The following is a 25,453-nucleotide window of genomic DNA, read 5'->3' as shown; positions in this document are numbered from 1 at the left end:
GGACAAGTGTGTGTTCGAAACCACCCGACTCGCTATCCTTGGGTATGTCATGGAAAACTGGGTCATTGGCCCTGATCCCGACCGTATGCGCCCCCTGTTAGAACTCCCTCTTCCCACCACTCTCAAAGCCCTCAGACGGTTCCTGGGTTTTTTTCCCTATTACGCCCAATGGGTCTCCCATTATGCAGACAAGGCTCGCCCCCAGGTCAAGTCTACCATATTTCCCCTCTCTGCTGAGGCCCGCGCGGCCTTCAGCTGCATTAAAGGGGACATTGCCAGGTGGACAAGACCATCCCCTTCCAAGTAGAGTGTGACGCCTCCGATTTCGCTCTGGCTGTTACCCTCAATCAGGAAGGCAGGCCAGTAGCATTCTTTTCTCATACTCTTCAAGGCCCTGAAATTCGGCACTCCGCAGTGGAGAAAGAAGCCCAGGCCATAGTGGAAGCTATTAGGCACTGGAGGCACTATCTCGCCGGCAAAAGGTTCACCTTGCTGACCGACCAGCGCTCGGTTGCATTCATGTTCAGCAACCAACAGCGGGGCAAAATCAAAAATGATAAAATTTTGCGGTGGAGAATAGAACTCTCCACCTACAACTATGATATCCTGCACTGGCCTGGAAGGCTCAATGAGCCCCCTGATGCCCTTTCCCGGGGAGCGTGTGCTAGCGCACAGCTCGACCAGTTATACGCCCTCCATGCACATTTTTGCCATTTGGGGGTCACCCAACTTTACCATTTTGTGAAAGCCCTGAACCTGCCGGACTCCTTTGAGGACATCAGGACGATGACCAGGGACTGCCAAGTCTGCGCTGAGTGCAAACCGCACTTCTACCGTCCTGACACAGCGCAACTTGTCAAGGCCACCCTCCCCTTTGAGTAACTGAGTGTTGACTTTAAGGGCCCCCTTCCCTCCACCGACAGCAATGTCTATTTTCTCAACATTATCGACGAGTACTCGCGGTTCCCCTTTGCCACCCCCTGCCCCGGCACCACTACCACGTCCGTCATAAAAGCCCTGCACCAGCTCTTCACTCTGTTCGGATACCCCTGCTATATCCACAGTGATAGAGGGTCCTCCTTTATGAGTGACGAGCTGCGCCAGTACCTGCTGGCTAGGGGCATTGCTACTAGTCGGACCACGAGTTATAATCCACAGGGAAATGGACAGGTGGAGAGGAAGAATGCCACAGTGTGGAAGGCCACACTTTTAGCCCTTAAGTCAAAAGGGTTGCCGGTCTCTCGATGGCAGGAGGTCCTCCCCGAGGCACTCCACTCTATCTGCTCCCTGTTATGTACGTCCACCAATGCCACCCCTCACGAGCACCTATTCTCTTTTTCCAGGAAGTCTGCCACTGGGACCACCCTACCGGCTTGGCTGACGTCCCCGGGGCCAGTGCTGCTCCGGAAACATGTGAGGAGTAATAAATACTCCCCGCTGGTTGAGAGGGTTCACCTTCTACATGCGAACCCCCAGTATGCTTACGTGGTCTTACCTGATGGGCAGGAGGACACGGTCTCCGTCCGCGACCTGGTGTCCACAGGAGCAGCAGATCTCGCCTTTACATGTCAGAGAGAGTTATTGATGGTGCATCAAGTGTAAAGGCTGTTAACTAAGTATCACCTGGACAATAAACTGGACTGGACTGAAAATCCAGGGGCTCTGTACGAGAAGGGACTGAGCCAACTGCAGTCCCAGTCATTCAACATCTGCAGATATTCCACAACTCAAGGTGGCCAGCGTTTTATTCAACGTTGTGGTCTGCTGGGTGAGTGCAGCTGATGCCAAGAAGATGGATAAGCTCGTCAGGAAGGCTGGTTCTGTTCTGGGAGTGGAACTGCATTCCTTGGTGGTCGTGTCTGAGAGGAGGATGCTGAAGAAGTTATGGAGCATTATGGACAATCCCTCTCACCCCCTCCATGACATTCTGGACAAACAGAGGAGCACCTCTGGTAACAGACGGACTTCATCAAGGTGCACCAAGGAACGCCACAGGAGATCCTTTCTCTATAGGACTGCAACTCTTCCTCCTAAGGTATATAACGATCTGATTTCATTGCACATCTGTACTTTGCACTATTACTTTTTAATGCACAGTTTGCATTTGCTTTTGTACCTCAACGCTTACATTTTATATTTTAAAGTATATATTTCTGACTGAGCAACCTTGCAACACTAATTTCCTTTGGGCTAAATAAAGCTTTATCTCATCTTATCTCTTATCTAAATGAATTGTAGTAAACACGCTCATCTTTGTGATGCTCACACTGAAATTACCTCCAGTTTCTGAGCATCAATGTCTTAGAGGATCTGATGAAGGGTCCTGATTAAGGCTTTCAGCCTGAACTGTTGACTCTGTGACATCATTCATTTCCATGGATGCTGTCCGACCTGCTGAGTTCCTCCAGCATTGTGTGTCACCATCCTGGGCCCAACACAATGAAGCAATCACAAAGGTGGCTCATTCCTCCAACGTTCTGGCACATCATGGGCCCAATGCCCTAAGGCAATCACAAAGTCAGTGTCCCTAGACAACTTACTTAAGGATTTGTGAAAATTCAGTACGTCAGCATAGCCTCCTGCAAGCTTCTACAGATGTCTGGTGGAGGGCATTGTGACTGGTTGCATCACTGCCCAGTGTCGAGCCTCCAGTGCACAGGGTCACAAGAGGCTGCAGAGGGTTGTAAGCTCAGCCTGCTCAATCAGGGACACAACCCTCCCCATCTTCAAGATGCAACTCCTCAAGAAGGTGTCAAACATCACCAAGGACCCTTGCACTCTTCTCGTTACTTCCACAGGGGAGGAGATACGAGAGTCTGACAATTCACACTCAACAGCTTCTTCCCCTCCAACACCAGATTCCTGAAGGCTCTCTGACTATCACTATCTCACTAATCCTCTTTTGCACTATTTACTTTTGTTACTTATGGTAATTTCCATGTATTACACTGTACTGCTGTTACAAAGCAACAATTTTCATGACATCTGTCAGTGTTGTGATTCTGTTTCTGGGGTGCAGTTTGAAACATCATGTCTGGCTCATTAATGTCCCTCGGAGAGAAAAATCCTGCCACCTCTTCCAGATCAGACTGAGACATTGATCACAGGTTCAATGGCGAGACCAGCGGCGGTGAGCTGCGTGGATTGGTCGTCGTGCGGACCAGGCCCTCGTGCTGCGGGCTTGCCTGGTGCAGCCACTCAGGAGATGAGACACTGGAGGATGGGATGGAGCTGATCCCTGCCATCAGTGTTGCTTTCCAGTATGTGCACGGTAGAAGACCAGCTGGACTGTGTTTGTCTGTGGCTGCGCTGGTGTGTGATGAGAAACTGCTATGGGCTTGTTCTTACAGAAACATGGCTCCAGGACAACATCCAATACACCCTCAGTCTACAGACCATGACGCTCAGGAGCTTGGGTTATATTATTTTTTATTGCTCTGTTTTTGTAACTGTATGTTTTACTGTTATCGTAACAATATGTGTGATATGTGCCAAGTGCTGTATATGACTATCAGTACTGTATTTCATTTGGCTGTATTCATGAGTGTGGTTGAGTGACAACTAAATTTGTACTGGAGAGACATCAGCACAGAAGCAGGCCATTCAGCCCATCATGTTCCTGGTGACTCTCTTGCCCATGTACACTAATCCCATTTGCCCCACACTAGCACTGTATTCCTCTATGCCATGCCTATTCAAGTGACTGATAAAAGCTTCTTACATACTGTAATGGTATCTGACTCCACTACCTATCTACCTTCAGTGGCCACTTTATAAGGTTCACCTGTACACCTGACCGCTAATCTTGTCAGCCAATCGTGTGACAGCAACTCAATGCAGAAAGCATGCAGACATGGTCAAGAGGTTCAGTTGTTGTTCAAACCAAACGACAAAATGGGGAAGAAATGAGATCTAAGTGACTTTGACCATGGAATGATTGTTGGTGCCAGATGGGGTGGTTTGAGTATCTCAAAAAGTCTCTGGAGTCTACAGTGAATGGTTTGAGATACAAAATACATCCAGTTTTGTGGGCAAAAACATATTGTAAATGAGAGAGTGAGAGGAGAGCGAATAGACTGGTTCAAGCTGACAGGAAGGTAACAGTAATTCAATTAACCACATGTTACAACAGTGGTGTGCAGAAGTGCATCTCTGACTGCACAACATGTCGACCCTTGAAGTGGATGGACTACAGCAGCAGAAGAACATGAACATACACTCAGTGGCCACTTTATAGATAGAAGATTTACCTAATGAAGTTGCCACTGAGAGTATACTGTAATATCGATCTATACTAAATTGATCCTCACCTGCCCACAGTACAAAATCAACTAGGGACATTCACAAAATAATTTTAAAGAAATCACCAAACCCAGGGCTAATAGCTGCCTGCCCACTGCAGACACACATCAGGTTGTAACGGTAGAAAAGAAAGGTTTCACTGCTCTTTACAAGGTTGGAGAAAAGTGACATCTCTCTCAGACAATGGGAGTTTCAAAATCTGTTCCGTGCCCAAGGAGAAGGAACAATCACATCCTCATTTAAATTTGCAAGCCTGTGTTTATCGCGTTTTCCTCAAACTGAGATGTGTCAAAAGAGGTGACATTTCCATTCCAATAGCTCCGCTACAGAAACGTCAGCTAATAATCTCGGTTGATGGTTCAGTGTGATATCGAGGGGGCGGTGCATTCTCACTGCCATTGATCATAGGCTTAAAGCAAAGCCCCATCATCTCTCCCTGCGGACATTAATAGACCTGGGACTAAACGTCATCCCTTAACCGACAGTGCCAAAGGACACATTGCTCATCCAGCTGATTTGGGGGTTAGACTGCCCAATATAGTATTTAATTAAATGCTGTCTCTTCTGGGGAGAAATTCCTCAGTGGCAATCAATTGTTTGACTGATAAACTCCATATGTCTGAACAGAGCCACTAATCTTAAAGCAAAGTTCTCCCCTCTTCACTCTACCCCAACCCCCTCTCTCCTTCCCTCTTCTGAATCTTGTATCTATTTTTCTCTGCCTTTTGTTATCTCCATCTCTCTCTCTCTCTCTCTCTCTCTCTCTCTCTCTCTCTCTCGCTCTCTCTCGATCTATCTATTTCTATTTCTTTCCAAACATTTATAACAATTAGCTTTATTTGTCACACGTACATTGAAATGCATCAAACTGAATCAGTGTGGCAGCCCGCAAGTGTCGCCCCACTTCCATCACCAATATAGCATGCCCACAAGTTACTAACCCTAAACCATTCACCTTAGGAATGTGGGAGCACCCGGAGGAAGCCCCATCAGTCATGGGGAGAACATGCAGACAAATACAGAACACGCGGTGGTAATTGGACTGAACATTGAAAGGCTGAGATAGAGTGGACGTGGAGAGGATGTTTCCTGTAGGGGAGAAGTCTAGGATCAGAGGACACAGCCTCAGAATAGAGGGATATCCCTTTAGAACAGAAATGAGGAGAAATGAGCCAGAGAGTGGTGAATCTGTGGAATTCATAACCACAGAAGGCTGTGGACACCAAGTCATTGTGTACATTTAAAATGGAGGTTAATAGGTTCTTGAATAGTCAGGGCATCAAAGGTTACAGGGAGAAGGCAGGAGAATGGGGTTGAGAGGGATAATGAATCAGCCCTGATGGAACAGCAGAGCAGACTCAATGGGCCAAATGGCCTAACAGTGCTCCTATGTCCTGTGGTCATGTGCCTCATTTAGTGGATGTTTTACAACTGGGGCCATTGTTTCAGAATAACACTGTGCTCATTTGCAAAAGCGATGGAAGGAATTGCTTCAGGAGAAGGTTGAGAATCTCTGGAATTAATTGCCAATAGACAATAGGTGCAGGAGTAGGCCATTCGGCCCTTCGAACCAGCACCGCCATTCACTGTGATCATGGCTGATCATACACGATCAGTACCCCGTTCCTGCCCTCTCACCATATCCCTTATTAGTCACGTATATTCAGGCACCAGCCTCCTCACCATTGAGGACATCTTCAAAAGAAGATGCTTCAAAATGGCAGCATCAATCCTGAGGGACCCCCATCACCCAGGACATGCCCTCTTCTCATTGCTACCATCAGGGTGGAGGTACAGGATCCTGAAGACACACACTCAGTGTTTCAGGAACAGTTTCTTCCTCTTTGCCATCATAGACAATAGGTGCAGGAGTAGGCCATTCGGCCCTTCTAGCCAGCACCGCCATTCACTGTGATTATGGCTGATCATACACAATCAGTACCCCGTTCCTGCCCTCTCCTCATATTTTTGATTAGACAATGAAACGGAGAACACTACCTCACTAGCGTTTTTCTTTTTGCTCTGCTCACTTGTTATATATTTCTCAATGTGATTCACAGTTTTCACTATTGCAATGTACTGCTGCCACAAAACATGCCAGTGATAGTAAACCTGATTCTGAATATACAGTGAAATGCATCGTTTGTGTTAACGACCAACACAGTCAGAGGACGTGCTGGGGGCAGCCCACAGGTATCACTATGTAACACGGGAAACCCACAACCCTCACAGTACGCCTGGAATGTGGGAGAATTCACGGGAAGATTGTACAAACTCCTCACAGTCAGCAGTGGGAATTGAGCTCCGATCGCTGAGCGTTGACGCTGTGAAGCGTTGTGCTAACCACTACGTCGCCGTTTCACATCTGGAACCGGAACCGTCATTGCTGAAAGAATTCACTGTGGCTGCTCCATCACGACGCTCTTACCTGTTTGCGGCGAAGCTGTTGGCGATGAATCCACCGGGGATCTGAGTTACGATGTAACCCCAGAAGAAGGAACCGTGAATTAGACCCACAATCTCTGGGTTCCAGTTGAACTGAGGTTTCTGGAAAGAGAAAGGAACGTGGATGTCACAGCCATTAGACTGTTATACACAGGAGCAGAATCAGGCCATTCAGCCCATTGAATCTGCTCTGCTGTCCATCATGGCTGATTTATTATCCCTCTCAACCCCATTCCCCTGCCTTCTCTCCATAACCTTTGACACCCTGACTAATCAAGAACCTGTCAACCTGCATTTTAAATATACCCAGTGACTGGCCTCCACAGACATATGTGGCAATAAATTCCACAGATTCACCATCCTCTGACTAAACAAATTCCTCCTCATCACTGTACTAAATGGATGTCCCTCTATTCTGAGGCTGTGCCCTCTGATCTTAGACTCCCCCACTATAGGAAACATAGTCTCCACATCCACTCAATCTAGGCCTTTCAATATTCAAGAGGTTTCAATGAAATCCTTCCCCCCTCCATTCTTCTAAATTCCAGAAAGCACAGGCCCAGAGTCCTCAAATCCTCCTCACACATTAACTCTTTCATTCCCAGGATTATTATCATGAACCTTCTCTGGATGCTCTCTAATGCCAGTTCATTCTTTCTTAGATTAAGGGGCTAAAACTACTCACAATATTCCAAGTGTGGTCTGACCAATGCCTTATAAAGCCTCAACATTACATTCTTGGTTTTGTGCTCGAGTCCTCTAGAAATGAATGCTAACAATGCCCTGGTTAAATTTTCTCACCATGTTATTCCACACCGTTTGATCATTGACTATCGGTCCATCCAGCCAAATCAAAAGCCATGCCCCACCTCTGTTTCCACACAGTTCCCAATGGGCATTCTCTAACATTCAGGACAGCTACAAAAGGTGGTGCCTCAGGAATATACATGTCATTTGTGATAATGTTCCTTCCTGTGTCATGTGTGTGAGTTGTATGGACTGTGATGTGCACCTTGCTCTGGAGGAACAGCGTTTTGTTTGTCTGTATTCTCGTGTACAGTTGATTAACAATAAACTTGAACTTGAACAGCTTCTTCCCCTCCACCCTCACATTTATTTATTTAGAGGTACAGAACGGTAACAGGCCCTTCCGACTCACTGAGCCTACATTGCCCAATTACACCCATGTGACCAATTAACCTACTAACCCGTTTGTCTTTGGACTGTGGGAGGAAACCTGAGCACCCTGAGGAAACCTTCATGGTCATGGGGAGAAGTTACCAACTCCTTACACACAGCAGTGGAAATGAACTGCGCCACCCTTCTGAATGTTCCAGGAACCCAAAGACACCATCTCATTTTTTACACAAGAGATTCTGACGATGCTGGAAATGCTGAGCAACTCGTATAAAATCCTGCAGGAACTCAGCAGGTCAGGCAACATCTATGGAGAGGAATAAACTGTTGACGTTTTGGGCCAACACCAATAATGGGAAGGAAGAGGGAAGAGATTGATTATTTATTCCTCTTCATAGATGCTGGCTGACCTGCTGAGTCAATCCGGCACTTTGTATGAGTTACTCACTGTTTTGTTCTCTTTTTAACTACTTTTTTAAACACATTTTGTAATTTATAGTAATTTTAATGTATTGTGCTGTATGCATCTGCAAAACAAACTTCATGACATGTCAATGATAATAAACCTGATCCTGATTTGGATCTCTGTTGATCTCATTAAGGCTGGAGTAACTGAATTAAGACTTCAGTGACATTTATCAGCACCACTGCTCTAGGTTTCAGCAACCCCCTCACCAGTGTGTTTCCCATCCACATGACTCAGACACCAGGGGCTTTCTCTCTGATGCCTTTAGCTCATCATGAGATATTATCACCAGGTGCCACGCCTGACGGATCACAGAGTGTCCATTTTGAAACCTCTATTACATTCTACAAATTAGATTACATGAATCACTTCCCAAACAAGCTAAATTAGGTGCGCTTTCAGATGTATTTCAGCAACAAGCTGTCAAAGCAGTTTCATGTTTTTTTTCCAATTCATTCTGAGGAGGCAGGCCAGCCCTCCTTGTACGTCCCTGCTTGCCCTACGGAACATGGCGGAGGGTTATCACCTTGTACCACTGCAACACCCACACAAAGCAGGAACTCAGCAGCTCCAACGGCTTCCATGGAGGGGATGAGACCCTTCATCAGGGCTGGAAAGGAAGAGGAAAGAGGCCAGAGTAAAAAGGTGGGGGGAGGGGAAGGAGTACGAGCTAGAAGGTGAAAGGTGAAGCCAGGTGGCGGGGGAGGAGGGATGAAGTAAGAAGCTGGGAGGTGATAGGTGGAAAAGGGCTGAAGAAGAAGTGGGAATCTGATAGGAGAGTAGAGTGAATCATGGAAGAAAGAGAAGGAGGAATGTCACCATGGGGAGGAGATGGGTAGGTGAAAGAAAGAGAGCTACCAGGGTAGGGAATGAAACTGCTGCTGTCCAAGTAGGGACAGTGGTCCCACAGTGCTGTTAGGGATGGAAGTTCCTGGATTACAAGCAAGCTATCTGATCGTTTGTTCAAAGTAAATTTATTATCAAAGTACATATATGTCACCATATAGAACCCTGAGATTCATTTTCCTGCAAGTATACTCAATAAATCCATAAATTAATAACCATGACAAAACCAGTGAAAGACTGCAGCAACTTGGGTGTACAACCAATGTGCTAAATACAAGGTCCAGTAGCCAATGGGAATCAAAGTCAGGAGAACGTGAGTCCTTTGATAAGGAGGGAGACAACCGGTGAGTCAGCGTACAGGAAGGAGGAGAATCTAGTAACAACCTTTCCCTCAATGTTTGAAGAGCTGGTCATTAACTTTGGGGGGGGGGGGCAGTTCACGTGCTTGTCTCTATATTAATGGTGCTGAGGTCAGGAAGGCTGTGTTTCAAGTTCCTCACAGTGAATGTCACCAACAGCCTGTCCTACTCCAACCACATAAACACCACAGTCAAGAAACCTCATCAGCACCTGTACCTCTTCAGGAAGCCAAAGAAATTGGATATGACTGATGAGGAGGAGTTTTGTTATCCAAAGTGGGGGGTGAATCTGTGGAATTCATTGCCATAAGCAACTGTGGAGCCCATCATTGGGTTTATTTAAAGTGGATGTTGACAAGTTCTTGATCAGTGAGGTTGTCAAAGGTTACGGGGAGAATGCAGGAGAATGGGGTTGAGAGGGTTAATAAATCAGTCCTAATCAAACGTGGAGCACAGCAGAGTCCGATTGACCTATGTTTGTTCCTCTGCTTCTGGTCTTATGGACCCTGATGACAGCTGCCCTGCCCTGGACCACAAGAAACTGCAGGCAATGAGTTGCCGCTACTTTTTGTTACAGCTGTGCAGCAAACGTTGCTGTGAGCAGGAAATGTTTACACAGCATGAACTCTTCAAATGTTTATCTTTGGTAACAAATTGCATACCTTTCATTGATTTTATTTATTGGAGGATATACTGAAAGCTAATACAACAAAGAAAATCGTCCACATTTTGTAACCTTTTTCTCTTCTGTCTTTATTACAAATACATTGTCTATAAACACTGTCCAGAGTAATTTCACATCCAGATGAAGATACATCTTAATTGTCATTAGAGCATTCAAATGTTCCACTTCGAGTCTGTTTCTGGATTTACATTTTATTGAATTCATAAGACTGAATCCATGTTCGCAATCAGCACTAGCAGCTTGAAATGTTCCAACAACGTCAGTTCTTCAAATTCTTCATTTCTAAGCACATAGTTCAACATTTCAGTGAATGTCTTAATTGAACCAGTCTTAACTTTCAGAAGTATCAAATTTGAAATCTCAGTATTGTTGTGTAACTGTATTTGAGTCTGGTGGTTCCTGGTGTGGATGCTACGTAGCCTCCTCCCTGATGGGAGAGGGACAAACAGTCCATGAGCAGAGTAGGTGGGATATTTCATGATGTTACTGGCCCCTTTTTCCACCGCCTTTCTTTGATGGTGGCTAGGCTGGTGCTGGTGATGGGTTGGGCAACTTTGACTACCCGTTGTAGAGCCTTCCCGTCTGCCACAGAGCAGTTCCCATACCTGCAATAATGCAGTTGGTTAGGATGCTCTCTACGGTGCATCTGTAGAATTACATGACTTGGTGACACTCAGCCACCATAAGGTTTTGGATTTGATCCCCATCTTAGGCATTTAAATGCACGACTTAAGAACTAATTCCAACAAAGGGTGGAAACAAAGGAGATGGAGCTGTGTGGAAATGAAGCACAAATATACCCAGGGAAAGTTACATCCACCCGGGAAATCCTATTTGTATTTGGCACAATGGTGTGGAGGCTGTGGTAAGGCAAGGTTTAAAGTCAATGTCCAGGCAAGACTAGCCTGGGGCAGTAGTGGTCAAGTGAGATCTTTGAGGTGAGACTGTCAGAGACACCTCTGCTTACTGCAGATGAGATGGGCTGGGGTGACTCTGGCAAGTTGTAATCAGGCCAGATGAGTGAGGCCTCTGTGGTGAGACTTCTCCAGAAAGATCTTCCTAAAAATAGGGGCAGCATGGTAGCATAGGGGTGGCATGGTAGTGTAGTGGTTAGCACAACACTTTACAGTACCAGTGACCCGGGTTCAATTCCCATCACACGGTAGTGTAGTGGTTAGCACAACACTTTACAGTACCAGTGACCCGGGTTCAATTCCCATCACACGGTAGTGTAGTGGTTAGCACAACGTTTTACAGTACCAGTGACCCGGGTTCAATTCCCATCACACGGTAGTGTAGTGGTTAGCACAACGTTTTACAGTACCAGTGACCCGGGTTCAATTCCCATCACACGGTAGTGTAGCGGTTAGCACAACGATTTACAGTACCAGTAACCCGGGTTCAATTCCCATCACACGGTAGTGTAGTGGTTAGCACAACGTTTTACAGTACCAGTGACCCGGGTTCAATTCCCATCACACGGTAGTGTAGCGGTTAGCACAACGATTTACAGTACCAGTGACCCGGGTTCAATTCCCATCACACGGTAGTGTAGTGGTTAGCACAACGTTTTACAGTACCAGTGACCCGGGTTCAATTCCCATCTCACGGTAGTGTAGTGGTTAGCACAACGTTTTACAGTACCAGTGACCCGGGTTCAATTCCCATCACACGGTAGTGTAGTGGTTAGCACAAAACTTTACAGTACCAGTGACCCGGGTTCCATTCCCATCACACGGTAGTGTAGCGGTTAGCACAACGTTTTACAGTGCCAGTGACCCGGGTTCAATTCCCATCACACGGTAGTGTAGAGGTTAGCACAATGCTTTACAGTACCAGTGACCCGGGTTCCATTCCCATCACACGGTAGTGTAGCGGTTAGCACAACGTTTTACAGTACCAGTGACCCGGGTTCAATTCCCATCACACGGTAGTGTAGTGATTAACACAACGTTTTACAGTACCAGTGACCCGGGTTCAATTCCCATCACACGGTAGTGTAGCGGTTAGCACAACGTTTTACAGTACCAGTGACCCGGGTTCGATTCCCATCACATGGTAGTGTAGTGGTTAGCACAACGTTTTACAGTACCAGTGACCCGGGTTCGATTCCCATCACACGGTAGTGTAGTGGTTAGCACAACACTTTACAATACCAATGACCCAAGTTTAATTCCCACCGCAGAATAGTGTAGTGGTTAAAACAATGTTTTACAGAGCCAGTCGACTGGGTCAATTCCCTCCACTGCCTATATGGAGTTTGGATGTTCTCCCCATGACTGCATGGGTTTCCTTCGGGTGGTCTGGTTTTCTCTCACAGTCTAAAGGTATTCAGGTTGGTAGGTTAAATTGTCATTGTAATTTGTCCCGTGATTAGGCTGGAGTTAAGTTTGGGATTGCTGGGTGACAGGGCTTGAAGTGCCAGAAGAGACTGTTCCACCTTGTATCTCAATAAAATAATAAATAAATAAAATGTAGCATTCTTATTTACTGTCGAGTGTGCCGGAGACAGACAAGATAGAAATAATGAAAGGACTCACTCATACTGTTGAGTAAGAGTAAAAAGAGAATAATTCCAATGGTGTAAACGAAGAGGATTGTGTACACGTACTTTAATCTGACTGAGAAACTCTACTAAAAGACAAAATGGCTGCTCTCCTGACATAGTCCAACTGAATATCAAAATTAAAGGCAGTAACACTAACAAAATAAAAGTCTGCAGGGATATGTTTCAAAGTTAAGACCTGAACTGATGAAACAATTCAACGCTGCAGATAGTAATGGACTCTGCCCAACACATCACAGGCATATCCCTCCTCACCATCGGTTGTATCTACAGGAGGCACTGCCTCAAGTTTCTCACCAAAGATCCCCACCACTCAGGACTTGCCACCTTCTCACAACTACCATCGGGGAGAGGTACAGAAGACCGAAGCCACATGCCACCAGGTTCAGGAACAATTACTTACTGTCAATCATTCAGTTCTTGAACCAGCAAACCCTCATCAACACCTCAGTATAGAGACCCTGCGGCCACTTGTTACTGCAGTGGACTTTGCGGTTTTTTTGTTTGAATTGTGTGCTTTCTTGTAAAATTGTGTACAATTTTTGTTTCTATTCTTCTTGGAAATGTTGAGTGCCAGTGATGCTGCTGCCAGTAAGCTTTTCATTGCACCTGTGCAGACAGGTATTGTGGAGATGAGACCACAATAAACCCAACTTTGACTTCATTCTGCTTGCCCGTCCCCCACACCTCTCATGGCCTCATGGTTGGGGGGGTGGTGAGGATATTAGTGGGGATTTCCTGACACCCTGAAAATTCAGTCATATAGACATTCATCACAAAAACAGGCCCTTCGGCCCACAGCATCCATGCTAACTTCAAAATGCAATCTGCTCTAATTTTACTTTCCAGCACTTCATCTACATCCTCCTTTTGTCTTGAGGATTCAAGTATTGTTCAACTGCTTCTTCAGTGTCCAAAAGATCACATAACATTCCAGTATAAATAGACTATTCAGCTTAAGACTATAAGATGGGGTTCCCAACCTCTTTTATGTCAGATAGCAATGCTATTAAGCAAGGGGTCCATGGACCCCAGGTTGGGAACCCTACCACAAGACAGAGATGCATAATTAGGCCACTCGGCCCATCGAGTCTGCTCCACCATTCCATCATGGCTGATTTAATACCCTTCACAACCCTATTCTCCTTTTTCTGCCCATAATCTTTCACACCCTGACTAATCAAGAGCCTATCAATGTCTACTTTAAATATATTCAATGTCTTGGCCACCACAGCTGTCTGTAGCAATGAATTCCACAGATTCACTATTCTCCAGCTAAAGAAATTCCTCCTCATCTCTGTTCTAAATGGACATCCCTCTATTTCAAGGCTGTCCCCTCAGGTCCTAGACTTCCCCCACTATAGGAATCATGCTCTGCAGATCAACTCTATCTAGACCTTTTGATATTTCAATGAGAGCATTTTCCTGAATTCCAGTAAGTATAGGTCCCGAGCCAACAAACACTCCTTATATGTTAACTTGCACGCTGTGTGCCCATGTTTACAAAGTCCCTGGAGCTTCCACCCTGTCAACGTCACCTTTTATTCTTTCCACCCTGTGTTTATTCAACATGGCCTTTGTGGTGAACTATGTGCCTGTCTGGACACGCCCCCTTCTGACCGCTCCTGTGGCTCCTCCCACAGGCCCCTGACGTCTCAGAGTGAGTTGTTGATGGTGCATCAGCCTTAAAGGCAACAAAAGTCACCCAAGTCTTTTTGAAAATATCATAAACTTGTATTGGATCCAATACGTCTATACCAGCCATAGTACCTAACTACACTGCTCCCATTACCCACATTAGGACCACAGCCCTGTAAGTCTTGGTGATTCGAGTAATTATATGCATGCTTCTCAGTGTTCTGAGGTCTCTGTCTCCACCACCTGCTTAGACATACTTTCTAGGCTCCAACCATGCAGTCACGTTCTGAAGTCTGGTCTGAACAACAACTGAACCTCTTGACCATGTCTGCATGCATTGAGCTGCTGACACATGATTGGCTGATTAGGTATGTGTATTAACAAACAGGTGCTCCTAATAAAGTGACCTCTGTGTGTATGTAACCGTATTCTACATGGAGATTCATTTTCTTACATTTACAGGAAAATACAGGAATATAATAGAATTTATGAAAAGCCAGGCATAGCAAAGACTAACAGCTAATGTGCAAAAGAGGACAAACCATAGGTAAATAAATAATACTAACAACATGAATTATAGAGTCCTTGAGAGTAAGTCGGTAGGTTGTGGAATCAGTTCAGTTTTGAGGCGAGTAAAGTTATCCACACTGGTTCAGGAACCTGATAATTGAAAGGTAATAACTGTTCCTGAACCTGGTGGTGTGGGACCTGAGGCTCCTATACCTCCTTCCTGATGGTAGTAGTGAGGAGAGAGTAATTCAGCATTGAGATAAGTGAAGATATCCATGCTGATATAGCTGTGGATCTCATATTTCTTTTTAACCCCCTTCTCCTTTTGTTAGCAAACATTGCCCAGAAGTGCGGCACCCACCTCGATCTCTGCCTTGCCGTTCACGTAGACAGTGTTGTTGTTGACCATTTCCACGATGGCTACACCCAGGTTACATCTGATGCCGAAGGAGATGCAGAAACCCAGCCCGCTCATGACAGCAATGATGTAACGCTTGGGCATTCCAAAGCAATCACAATCACATAGTGGCTGAGGCTTCAGCCCACCCGCCTTCACCGGCTGACCGTCCTCATTCAGCTCCATCTCCTCCTCCTCCACATTGGTGCCATCTACGACCCTTCAGAGATTACAATATCAGCATCAGTCTGTGTGTGAGGCATTGTACCCTCAATTGCAATGTTACATTAAGTCAGAAGGAACAGACACAAAACGGTGGAGGATGTTTATTTAGAGATACAGCATGATAACAAACCCTTCCAGCCCAATGATCCTTTGCTGCACATTCCACCGTGTGAACAAATAATCTAGTAATTTATACATAATTGGACTGTGGAGGAACCCATGCAGCCACAAGGGCATAAAAACTCCTCACAGAGGAGTATAGGAGTAAAGAGGTCCTTCTGCAGCTGTACAGGGCCCTGGTGAGACCCCACCTGGAGTATTGTGTGCAGTTTTGGTCTCCAAATTTGAGGAAGGACATTCTTGCTGTTGAGGGGCTGTCCTAAAGGCTCCTCACAGACTGCAGCAGGAACCCAATGGGCCAGCGAGCATCTGTGGAGGGGAATGGACAGAGCTTCAACCTTTAAGGTTCTTGATATCTTTAGGAATATGCTCAGACTCAGAGACTCCTCAATCTTCTTGGGTGCAGAATTCCAGAAATTTACCACCCCAGAGAAAAGGATCCTCTTTTTATCTCAGTTCCAAATCGCCATCTCTTTATCCTCCTCCCCCTTCCTTTCCAGTCCAGATGAAGGACTGTGTGAACAATGCGAAATCTTACTCTATTCCTCTCCATAGACACTGCCCGACCTACTGAGTTCCTCCAGCGATTTGTGTGTGTTACTCTTTATCTTTGTGGTGTCTGATCATGAACACACCAATTCTTGGTCCATCTGTCCTGATCAGCCACTTTTCATTCTTCTAAACTCAAGGGACTCTTTGGCCAATCTGCTGAAGCTCTCCTCAAAGGGAAAGCACAGGAACCTTTGCTGTATCTCCACTCTGCTCCAAGTATATCCTTATGTAGGAGGGGAGACCAGTCCAGTACACAATACTCCATTGTAATCTGACCAGAGCTCTATGCTATTGCAGTAGGACCTCCTTATTCTTAAACTTTGATCCACCAGCAGTAAAGATCAACATTATTTGAAGACAACTTTGTCACGCAGAGGGTGGCTAGTGTGTGAAATGAGTTCCCAGAGGAAGTGGATGAAGTAGGTACAAAGATATATTAAGACATTGTCAGAATTCAAGGGAGCATCTCATTGAAACTCATCAAATATTGAAAGGCCTAGATAGAATAGATGTGGAGAGAATGTTTCCTATAGTGAGATAGACCAAAGGGCACAGCCACAGAATAGACAGATGTCTAATAAAACAGAGATGAGGAGGAATTTGTTTAGGAGAGTCAGGGCATGAAAGATTATAGGGAGAAAGCAGCAGAATGGGTTGGGAGAGATAATAAATCAGCCATGATAGAATGGTAGAGCAGACTTGATGGGCTGAATGGCCTAATTCTGCTTCTATGTCTTATAGTTGTTATTATTGTTATTCCTTTCCATGCCTTGTGGCGCATCGGATGCCAACCTTACTGTTTCTTTAACATTTATCTGTATTTTACAAGGCCAAGTTGCTAGCTTGATGCTCAACCCAGCACAGAAGGAAAGTGTGCAAGGATCCAGCCCGGTTTGAATTTGGGAGTCCGGCGCTGGTGCCACTACGACATCACTTGGCTAAATGTTTTACGGTCTGAAATCACGGAGAGAGGTTGGGATACTTTTATGGAGCACCTTACGGAGGTGTATAAAATACTGAAGGGCATAGAGAGAGTGAATGCACACAATCTGTTTCTCAGGGCTGGGGAACCAAGATCCAGAGAACAGATCTATGGTGAGAGAGGAGAGAAACCTGGGGAGGGGGGAATAACATTTTCACTGATAGTGGCTATTACTCCATGAGATGGAGAGAGTGGTCAGTATGCGGAATGGGAGGGAACTTGGGTCGGCATGGAGTAGATGGGCCGAAGGGCCGGTTTCCATGCTGTATAACCATGACCAGGACCCAGACAGGCTCCAGAGAGATTCAGGGCCATGACACAGTCTGGAGTCGATGCATATACAGGCTCTCAGAAACGAGATTCTGCAGACGCTGGAAATCCAGGGCAACTCACACAAACTGCTGAAGGAACTCAGCAGATCAGGCAACATCCATGGCAGGAAATAAACAGTCGATGTTGTGGAGTAGGTTTATATGGATCAGCACATTGTGGCTGGAGGACCCATATTATGCTGTACTATGTTCTCTCTTCTGTCTTCTGTGCTCTATGTCCAATGTTCTATGTTCTCAATCCAGACAGATGAGGCTCACCTAGGAGAGTTCATACCTAACTGAGTTCCAGCAAAGACAATGAGGTAAAGGCACAGGTCAGACAGCACTGAGTACTGTGAGCAGTTTTGGGCCCCTTATGGCATTGGAGAGCATTCAGAGCAGGTTCACAAGAATGATTCCAGGAATGAAAGGGTTAACATATGTCATCTTTTTCATGGCTCTGAGCCTGTACTTGCTCAAGTTTAGAAGAATGATGGGGGACCTCCTTGAAATCTATCAAATATTGAAAGACCTGGATAGAGTGGATGTTTGCGATAGTGGGTGAGCCTCAGCATTGAAGAACGTCCCTTTGGATCAAAGATGAGAAGGAATTTCCTTAGCCAGAGGGTGGTGAATCTGCGGAATTCATTGCCACGGACAACTGTGGAGGCCAAGTCATTGGGTATATTTAAATCAGAGATTGATAGGTTCTTGATTAGTCACGGTGTCAAGGGTTATGGGGAGAAGGCAGGAGAATGGGGTTCAGAGGGAAAATAAATCCCTCAGATGCGATGGGCTGAATGGCCTGATTCTGTTCCTTTGCCTTATGGTCTCATGAGACTTATAATGACATAGGAGGAAAATTGACGAAGTGCCAGGAAGCAGAGAGCAGTTACCACTCTGTATTATTGACCGGTGCTTGGGTGCAGAGGTCTGACAGAAGGTGAGGAGGATGGTCCAATATTCAAAGCAGACCTAGACAGGCTGGTGAGATGGGCGGACAGCAGGCAGATATCACTAGATGACATGAAATGGTAGTTGCTGAGTATGCATCCCAGTCAGACACATGAAGAAGGTGATATAAACCAGAAGGCAGATTCCTACAATGGCAACAGAATCAGGTTTATCACCACTGTTTTGTAGCAGTAGTACCAGACAAAAAATTACTGTAAGTTCCAAAAGCCAATGAGTGGTGTGAACGAGGAATAGTAAGGTAATGTTCATGCATTCATGCACCATTCAGAAATCTGATGGCAGAGGGGAAGAAGCTGTTCCTGAAATGTGTCTTCAGGCTCCTGTACCTCCTCCATGATGGTAAAAGTGGGAAGAGGGCATGCCCCGGATGGTGAGGGTCAATTATGGGTAATAGAACGGAAATATCTATGGGTATGTGTCTGCAGTACTTTAAAAGGGGCGGGGCAGATGGAGAAAGTCATTAAAAGTAAGTTGCAGATCCTGGGTTTTATAGAAGAGCAACAAAGTCTTGAATATCCTTTAAGAAACCCTAATGCACTACAGCACAGCAATAGGCCCCTCAGCCCATCTAATCCATGCCAAACTGTTATTCTTAGTCTCAACGGCTCACACCTGGGGCCATAGCCCTCCATATGCCTCTCATCCTTGTACCTAATCAAACCTCCCTTAAATGTTGAAATCAAAGCAGCAACCACCACTTCCGCTGGCAGCTCATTCCACACTCTCAACCTCTAAGCAAAAACATTTCCCCTCCTGTTGCCCTTAAACATTTCCCCTTTCACCCTTAACCTTTGGCCTCTAGTTCTAGTCTCACCCAACCTCAATGGAAAAAGCCTGCTTACATTTACCCTATCTATACCCTTCATCCAATCTCCCCTCATTCTCCTTCACTCCAGGGAATAAAGTCTAAGCTATTTAACCTTTCCCTATAACTCAGGTCCTCAAGTCCTGGCAGAAACCTTGTAAATTTCTTGTGCATTCTTTCAATCTTATTGATATCTTTGCTCTCTGTAGGTGAGCAAAACTGCACCCAATACATCAGTCACATCTGGAGTATTAGATCCAATTCTGGCCACCGCAGCTTAGGAAGGATGTAAAATTTTGGAAAGGCTGCAGAAATAATTTACTGAAGTGATTCCAGGTTTGAGGGACTTTAGTTCTGTGGATGGAATAGCGTAACTGGCATTATTTGCCTTGGAACAGGGGAAGTTGGTGAGGGAATCTGATGAAGGAATTTAAAATAAGAAAAGGCATAGAGGGTACTCAGTTTAGAAGAATGAGCAGAGACCTCATTGAAATCTATCAAATATTGAAAGGAGTAGATAGGGTGGATGAGAAGATGATGTTTCCTCTAGTGGGGAAATCTGGGGTCCGAGGGCACAGCCTCAGAATACCAGGAAGTTCTTTTACAGTAGAAATGGGGAGGAATTTCTTTAGCCACAAAATGGTGAATCTATGGTGAAGGTTCCCAGCCTCTTTTATGCCAGGGACCCATAGGATGGTAACCCCGCTCTGTGGAATTTATTGCCTTCGACGGCTGTGGCAGTCAAATCATTGAATAAATTTAAAGCGAAAGTTGATGGGTTTGTGATTAGTCAGGGTGACAAAATAAATGGGGAGAAGGCAGGAGAATGGAGTTAAGAGGGAAATTAAATCAGCTTTAATGGAATGGCAGAGCAGGTTGGATGGGCTGAATGGTCTTCTGGGCTTAAGTAGAGTCAACTCTTTGCATTGGTGGTGCTGTCACAAATCAGTGGGCATGGAACAAAGGACATTTATGAAAGCACATTGATAATAGCCAGTGATGGCTTTTACCACTTGTACATAAATGAAAGTCACCTGACACATTCCCACTTTCTAACATCAACCACAGTTCCAAAACAGAGCTCATCAATTGATTAAGAAGAGCTCTGGGACTTGCTGCAGAAGTTATTGAAGCTGCAGTATAAATCCAACTTACAGTAACTTCCTCCCTCCCCCTTCCCTCTTCTTCAATTCCCCACTCTGGTCTTTCTCTTACCTGCTCTTTTATCCTCACCTAACCAGTACCTTTCCTTGGTGCCTCTCCTCTTTCCCTTTCTCCCATTGTCCACTCTCCTCTCCTATCAGGTTCCTTCCTCAGCCCTTTACGTTCGGCACATATCACCTCCCAGCTTCTTCCTTCATCCCCTTTGTCCCACCCACCTGGCTTCCACTTTATCCTCCTTCCCCCTCCACCCTACCTTCTTATTCTGGCACCTTCCCCCTACCTTTCCAGTCCTGAAGAAGGGTCTCGGCCTGAAACATCAATGGTTTATTCATGTCCATAGATGCTGCCTGACCTGCTGAGTTCCTCCAGCATTTTGTGTGCATTGCTCTGGATTTCCAGCATCTACAATATCTCTGATGTTTATAGTCCTTTTGTCCTTCTCATCTATGCTGATCAGATTGTCTACTTGAACTAGCCTTGTTTGTCAGTTTTTGGTACATATAAAGACATAGGAGAAGAATTAGTCCATTCAGCCCATTGAGTCTGCTCCACCATTCCATCGATACTGATTTATTATCCCTCTCCACCCCATTCTCCTGCCCTCTTCCATAACCTTTGATGCCCTTACTAATCAAGAATCTATCAACCTTCACTTTAAGTATATCCAATGACTCGGCCTCCACAGCTGTCTGTGGCAAAGAATTCCACAGATTCACCACCCTATGGAGAAAGAAATTTCTCCTCATCTCTGTTCTAAATGGACACCCCTCTATTCTGAAACTGTGCCCTCTGGTCCTGGTCTCCTCACTACAGGAAACATCCTCTCCACATCTACTCTATCTGGGTCTCTGGTGCCAGAGTAGGCCACTATAGGAAACATCCTCTCCACATCTACTCTATCTGGGTCTCTGGTGCCAGAGTAGGCCACTGTAGGAAACATTCTCTCCACATCTACTCTATCTGGGCCTTCCAATATTCGATAGGTTTCGATGAGATCCCCCTCATTTTTCTAAACTCCAGCAAGAACAAGCCTGGAGACATCAAAAACTCCTCACATGTTAACCCTTTCATTCTTTCATTCCTGGGAACATTCTTGTGAATCTCCTATGGACCCTCTCCAATGCCAGACAGCACACCCTAAGGGGCCCAAATCTGCCAATATGCCTCTAAACCATTCCTTTCCATGTACCTGTCCAAACTGTCTTCTATTTTAGTTATTTAGAAATAAAACAAACCTCCCAGTGCTATTACACCCATGTGACCAGCCTACTAATCCGTACGTTTGGAATGTGGGAGGAAATTGGAACTCCCGGAGGAAATTCATGCAGTCACGGGGAGAACGTACAAATTCCCTACAGACAGCAGTGGAATTGAACCAGGGTCACTGGCACTGTAATAGTGTAATGCTAACTGCTAAGCATGTTGTACCTGCACACACCTCGACCACCTCTTCTGAAAGCTCATTCCACATCCCCTCCATTATGGACAGGAAGGCAAGCACAGAGGGACTTTCTACAACTGCAGATCTCAATAAGACTCATCCCACTCAGCTGTTATCTGACAGCACAGTCACATGGCATCGTGGTCATGCCAGCTCTTTGAAATGAATCCCATTTTCTTTCTTGTTCCTCCATACTTCACAAGCACCTGTCCTTTCAAAAATCCTAATGGAATTTCAATTGTTCCTTCAGTAATTCCAGAATTCTGACATACGACTAAGACCCCTAAACTTAGAGAGCCCTTTAACTGCAAATGAACATCATCCTTCATAATCCAAAGCATTGAGTACAGGAGATGGGATGTTATGTTGAAGTTGTATAAGACATTGGTGAAGCTTAATTTGGAGTATTGTGTACAGTTTTGGTCCCCTACTTACAGGAAAGATGTAAATAAGAGTGAAAAAGTGCAGAGAAAATTTACAAGGATGATGCAGAACTTGGGACTTATAATATAGGGAAAGGTTGAATCGGTTAGAATTTTATTCTCTGGAGTGTAGAAGGTTGTGAAGAGATTTGATAGAGGTATATAAAATTATGAGGGGTATAGTTAGGGTAAATGCAAGCAGGTTTTTCCACTTAGATTGGATGAGACTACATCTAGTGGTGATGGGCTAGGAGTGGAAGATGAAATGTTTAAGGGGAAGTTGAAGGGGAACTTCTTCACTCAAAGGGTGGTGAGAGTGTTGAATCAGTTGCCAGTGGAAGTGGTGGATGTGATTTGATTTCAATATTTATGAGAAATTTCAATAGGTACATGGATGGGAGGGGTATGGAGGACTATGGTCCAGGTGCAGGTCGATGGGACTAGGGAGAATAACTAGATGGGTCAAGGGGCCTGTTTCTGTGCTGTAGCATTCTATGACTCTATGTCTACAAATACAAGTGGCAAGGGGAAGGAGAGAATTGTGCGATTCTTAACAGAGTGGAAGAGCTGAGAGAGTTTAACATTCAGACTGACCCTCTTCCAATTAGTTCCCTATCCTTTCCTCTACCTACAATTATATCATCCAACTATTGTGGACAACTATTAATTCTGTTTCCAAACACTTTCCAAATAGAATATTACAGCACTTCAGCCCACAATGTTATGCCGACCTTTTAACCTACTCTAAGGTTACTCTAGCCCTACCCTCACACATGGCCCTCCAATTTTCTATCATCTATGTGTTTATCTAAGAGGCTCTTAAATTAATCTACCACCAGCAGCCCTGGCAGTTCGTTCCACTCTCTGTGAAATACCTACCTGACATCCCTCCTAAACTTCCCTCCAATCAACTTTATATTATACCCTCTCACATTAGCCATTTCCACTCTGTCCACTCTATCGATGCCTCTTATTGTCTTAGGAAAATAGAACATCGGACACAGTACAGTACAGGAACAAGCCCTTCAATCCACAATGTTGTGCCAACCAATTAAATTAGTGATCAAGTGGCCAACTAAACTAATCCCCTCTGCCTACACAATGTCCATATCCTTCCATTTTCCTCAAACTCAGGTGTTTGTTTAAATGGCTCTTAAAAATCCCTAATGTGTCTGCCTTTACCACCATCCCATGTACCCACAACTCTGTGTAAAAAAAACCTGCCTCTCACATCTCCTTAAAAATTACCCCCCTCACCTTTAAAGGATGCCCTCTGGTATTGGACATTTCAAGCCTGGGGAAAAGATACTGTTTATCTACTCTACCTATACCCCTCATAATCTTATAAAGCTCTATCAGATCCCCCCTCAGCCTCCACCACTCCAGAGAAAACAACCCAAGTTTGTCCAACCTCCCATAATAGCAAGCAACATCCTGGTAATGCCTTCTGCATCTCTGTCTTGTACACCTCATAGTCCAGCTGTTCCATGTTCCTCCTGCAGTTTGTCTTTTCTGCTCCAGATGTCAGCAACTGTGGTCTCCTGTCATTAGGTGTTGATGGGAGGTTGGGGGGCTATGCTGACTGTACTGATCCAGGGGTGTCGTTTACATGGTTGGGAACTCAGAGATCTGAACAGACACTGCTACATGGAGACAGCTGAGGTTCCCATGGGATATAACAACTGTCCTAAACAGTGGTGCTCCGTTGGTCAGGGTTGACCATGGATGGTGTGTCCTTACCGTCCATGTGGTTGATACACAAGCCAGGGCAGTACGGTATGCAGAGCAAGCTAATGCCCCTGTGGCAGGCTCCCCCTCTCCACGCAGCTGGTGAACCCAAATGAACAGCAGAAACCAAAACAGTTCGGCACCAGTGGCATTGCAGGAGTTGCCAGTCAGTGTTCTGCTCAACGTAGGACTACCTTAGGGTCTCCAGCTCCGGACCTTTCCCTCGGGGTTTACTCCCGAAGCCTTCATGAGTATAGCCGCAAGGTACTGGAAACGTGAGATGAGAGTTTCCCTTCTCCTAGGTGAGCTGCCAACCACAACGGACAAGCCCCTTCTGCCTGAAATGACTGGTTTTAAGGTGCCAGTAACCCACCTTTGCAGATACAGGTAGGCTGCAGAAGGACTTAGACCATAAGACAAAGGAGCAGAAGTTGGCCATTCAGCCCATCAAGTCTGCTCCGCCATTTTATCATGAGCTGATCCATTCTCCCATTTAGTCCCACTCCCCCACCTTCTCACCTTTGATGCCCTGGCTACTCAGATACCTATCAATCTCTGCCTTAAATACACCCAATGACTTGACCTCTACTGCTGCCCATGGCAACAAATTCCACAGATTCACCACCCTCTGGCTCAAAAAATTACTTTGCATCTCTGTTCTGAATGGGTGCCCTTCAATCCTTAAGACTTGATGGGTTAGGAGAATGGGGAAGAAAGTGGCAAATGAAATAATGTTGGAAAATGCCTGGTCATGCACTTTACTAGTAGAAACAGAGGTCTAGAATACAAGAGCAGGGATGTGATGCTGAGGCTTTATAAGGAACTGGTGAGGCCTCACCTTGAGTATTGTGAACAGTTTTGGGCTCCTCATCTAAGAAAAGATGTGCTGGCATTGGAGAGGGTTCAGAGAGGTACACAAGGATGATTCTGGGAATTAAAGGGTTATCATACGAGGAACGTTTGATGGTTCTGGGTCTGTACTTGCTGGAATTTAGAAGGATGGGGGGGATCTTATTGAAACCTTTTGAATGTTGAAAGGCCTAGACAGAGTAGATGTGGAAAGGATGGCTCCCATGGTGGAGGAGTCTGGGACAAGAGGGCACAGCCTCAGGATGGAGGGGTGTACATTTAAAACAGAGATGTGGAGAAATTTCTTTAGCCAGAGGATGGTGAATTTGTGGAATTTGCTGGCACATGCAGCTGTGGAGGCCAGGTCGTTGGGTGTATTTAAAGCAGAGATTGACAGGTTCTTGATTGGACATGGCATCAAAGGTTATGGGGAGAAGGCCGGGGAGTGGGGCTGAGGAGGGGATAAAAGGATCAGACTTGATTGAATGGCAGAGCAGACTTGATGGGCCAAATGGCCTAAACCCTCCT

General features: G+C 45.5%; 1 protein-coding gene across 1 annotated transcript in view; it reads right to left on the bottom strand.

Moving 5' to 3' along the window:
* The window catches only part of slc17a8 (solute carrier family 17 member 8), a 107,618-nt gene that overhangs the window by 55,187 nt on the left and 26,978 nt on the right, over window positions 1–25,453 (bottom strand). The window contains exons 4-5 of the mRNA XM_059978546.1: window positions 15,316–15,571; window positions 6,731–6,849 (exon numbers count right to left, since the gene is read on the bottom strand). Coding sequence (XP_059834529.1) covers window positions 6,731–6,849; window positions 15,316–15,571 — 375 coding nt within the window. The remainder of the gene's footprint in view (window positions 1–6,730; window positions 6,850–15,315; window positions 15,572–25,453) is intronic.

This window comes from Hypanus sabinus, chromosome 8 (genome assembly GCF_030144855.1).
Source record: "Hypanus sabinus isolate sHypSab1 chromosome 8, sHypSab1.hap1, whole genome shotgun sequence".
Taxonomy (NCBI): domain Eukaryota; kingdom Metazoa; phylum Chordata; class Chondrichthyes; order Myliobatiformes; family Dasyatidae; genus Hypanus; species Hypanus sabinus.
Note: the sequence above shows the minus strand (reverse complement) of the source record. Positions and strands in the feature narration are given on the sequence as shown.